At 36.7% G+C, this 3,361-nt stretch overlaps 1 protein-coding gene across 5 annotated transcripts in view; it reads left to right on the forward strand.

Moving 5' to 3' along the window:
• The window catches only part of LTBP1 (latent transforming growth factor beta binding protein 1), a 379,548-nt gene that overhangs the window by 232,690 nt on the left and 143,497 nt on the right, over positions 1-3,361 (forward strand). For all 5 annotated transcript variants that reach the window (XM_010829829.1, XM_010829830.1, XM_010829831.1 and 2 more), the window contains 2 exons: positions 1,231-1,330; positions 2,126-2,224. In XM_010829829.1, the coding sequence (XP_010828131.1) occupies positions 1,231-1,330; positions 2,126-2,224 (199 nt within the window). The remainder of the gene's footprint in view (positions 1-1,230; positions 1,331-2,125; positions 2,225-3,361) is intronic.

A 3,361-nucleotide genomic window follows, 5' to 3' on the forward strand; every position in this document is an offset into this window, starting at 1 on the left:
AGCAAGCTGAGCACTGAAGAATTGATGCTTTTGAACTGTAGTGTTGGAGAAGACTCTTGAGAGTCCCTTGGACTGCAAGGAGATCCTATCCTAAAGGAGATCTGTCCTGAGTGTTCATTGGAAGGACTGATGTTGAAGCTGCAACTCCAATACTTTGGCCACCTGATGTGAAGAGCTGACTCATTGGAAAAGACCCTGATGCTGGGAAAGATTGAAGGCGGGAGGAGAAGGGGACGACAGAGGATGAGATGGTTAGATGGAATCACCGACTCAATGGACAAGAGTTTGTGTAGACTCTGGAATTTGGTGATAGACAGGGAGGCCTGGCATGCTGCAGTTCATGGGGTCACAAAGAGTCAGACGTGACTGACATGTCGGACTTGAACTGAACTGAATAAAAGGGAGAGGCCAGGGGAGTGAGTTTTCTGGAAGATGATGGTGATTAAAGTGAGGGAAGGAGTGTGTAGGATAACCTGATGAATACTTTTACAGGAGTGGTGACATGAGTGCCCTGGCCCCACACGGATGTGGGCAAGGTCACAGACCTTTACCTAGCCTGATGGTTCAGTCTACAGGAGTCCTGACAGGAGCTGTAACTGGAAACTGAGTCCTGGGTACGAGTCTGTGGTTCAGGAGATAAGAGTGGGCCAAAGGATGTGTGGGGAAATCCCTGGTCTCCTCCAAGTCCCTAATTTTCTGTTGCTGTTCAACTACCAGCATTCTGAGAGGTGGAGATGGAAAGTAATTGGCAGACTTACCATACTTTAGTGTCTCGTGTGTTCTTTCTTATGACACACCTGTATCCATTTTTAATCTGCAGGATGTGGCTGGTCATTTTATTTGGGCAGAAGCCACATGTGAATGAGGTGACGGCTTATTTTAGTTCTTCTCTGGGATTAGTTTTGCCTTGTTCCAGACCAAACATGGGCCTCTGAGCCAAGGCATTTGTTTAAAATGTCTAAAAGACCTTTTGCTTTGGGCCTCTGGGAAATGGGTGAGGGTGTGAGCATGGATCAGCACCGCTAGGAAAACTCAAGGGCTTGGTATAGTAGCACATCAATAGTACGTTTAAAAAAATTTTTTTACACAGTTGCACAAGTTGTGTAATATCCTATGATATTTGTTGCCTAAGAGTAGAATTAATGAAATAAAAATAGTAATATGTAGAAACTAAAAATTCCTACTCTCAGTTCTCTTTTTTTTTCTCCCCCTTTTAATACAACCATCCAGGAAATACCTTCATTGGATCAAGAGAAAACCAGACTTGAGCCTGGTCAACCCCAGCTCTCTCCAGGCATTTCAACCATTCATCTGCATCCACAGTTTCCAGGTAGCCTGTGTTGATTTGTGGAGTTTGTTTGTAAGAGTACCCAGAATAAGAGAGTAAGATGAAGATTGTTGAGTGTCTCTGGTTTTAAAGTTTTAGTCATGAGAATTCCTAAGTGAAGTGAAATGTGAAATACACTTATGTATATTAATATCCTCATATAATGTTAGTGTAAGTATGGTACAGTCGATCCTTCTTTATCCATGGTTTTACTTTCTGCGGTCAGCTACAGCCCAAAAATATTAAATGGAAAATTCCAGAAGTAAACAATTCATACGTTTTAAATTGTGCATTGTTCTGAGTAGCATGATGAAATCTAGTGCCATCCTGCCCAGGACGTGAATCATCCTTTTGTCCAGTATCCATGTTCTATATGCTTCCTGCCCACCAGTATAGGAAAAGCACAGTATATATAGGATTTGATACTATCTGCAGTTTCAGACATCCACTGAGGGTCTTAGAACATATGCTCCATGGATAAAGGGAGACTACTGTATTATAAGTGTTATAATGATAAAATTTTTTCACTATTTTCTGTGGTCAGGAGTAGTATATATTATTAGAACATCATTGAGGGTTCATCATTTGACTTCCGAATTGCTCTCAGATATTGTCACTAAATGTGGAAAGCAGGGCTATAGGTTAATATCATGACCTTTAGGGACCTATAGCTGCTCTTAATATCCAAGAATTAACCGTGGTATGTTGTTAGACTCAATTTTGCTTACATTTTGAAATGGGATCTCAATGCATATAACAGGCTTTAATTTTCATTTTATTCTCTCCCTCCTCATATAGTAGTGATTGAAAAAACATCACCTCCTATGCCTGTGGAAGTAGCTCCTGAAGCTTCAACATCAAGCGCCAGCCAAGTCATTGCACCTACTCAAGTAACAGGTAGGCACAGTATTGATATTGCAGAGTCTGTGGAGGAGGCAGGGATGTGAACATTTTAAATGTAAAGTCAAAATTGTATCACATATATAAGATCGCTCATGGCAGAGTTAGTCATAAGAGCAAATATTTGGAAATAATCTAAATATTTTTGAAGTAGGAATATGTTTAAATAAGTTATGGCACACATGCAGTAGAATATCACACAGCTGTTAATGTTTTAAAAGTAATGTCACAGGAGATGCTTATAGGATGGTATTAAGAAATACAGAACACAGTGATTCCAATTTTATCTTTTAAATGTTTATAAACACAGAAAAAAAAAGTTCATTGAAGTATTTAACCATCCTCAGTTAATAGGATCATGGATAAGCTTTCTGCTCTTCAATATATTTTTATATATTTTCAAAATTCTGTTTAATAAACATGTTATTTCAGCCATTAGTGAGAAATTATAAAGATTTATTATAATTTATAACCAACAGCTTAAAAGTTAATATCCTTAATGTATAGTGAGGTCTTATAAGTCAGCAATAAAAATACTAATAGAAAAATGAAATTAATATCATCAGATAATTCATAGGTAACATATCAAGAAACAGGTATGTAATAGGAAATTTCAACTTTACTAGTAGTCAAAGAAATGCAAATTAAAGTGAGAATTCTTTATTCTTATCAATGTAATATTTCATTTTTACTAGAGTGAAATCAAGGCTCTCACACAATTACAGAAAGGAATATAAAGTAGTTCAACTTTCCTGGAAAGCACAAACTGGCAATATGTATCAAGAACTTTAAAAATGTTCAAGACTTTTAACTCAGTAATCCCACTTTAAGATAACTAGTATAAGGAAATAATGTCCCCCCATTACGAATAATGTAATGGTTTGTATAAATGGGCACTTACCACAGCACTGTGTATAATAGAGAAAAAATAGAAAAACCTAAATATTTAACTACAGGGAAATAGATAATTATATCTACATTGAAACATTATGCTACCACCAATTACTACAGTATTTTTGAAGAATTTTTAAAAATATACCAGAAAAATGGTCACAAGATATTGCTAAATACAAGACGAAGTATGTAAAGATGAAGGATAAAAAGTATTAAACCAATTATATAAAAAAAAAAACA

The sequence above is a fragment of the Bison bison genome, unplaced genomic scaffold, assembly GCF_000754665.1.
Source record: "Bison bison bison isolate TAMUID 2011002044 unplaced genomic scaffold, Bison_UMD1.0 scf7180017864508, whole genome shotgun sequence".
NCBI lineage: Eukaryota > Metazoa > Chordata > Mammalia > Artiodactyla > Bovidae > Bison > Bison bison.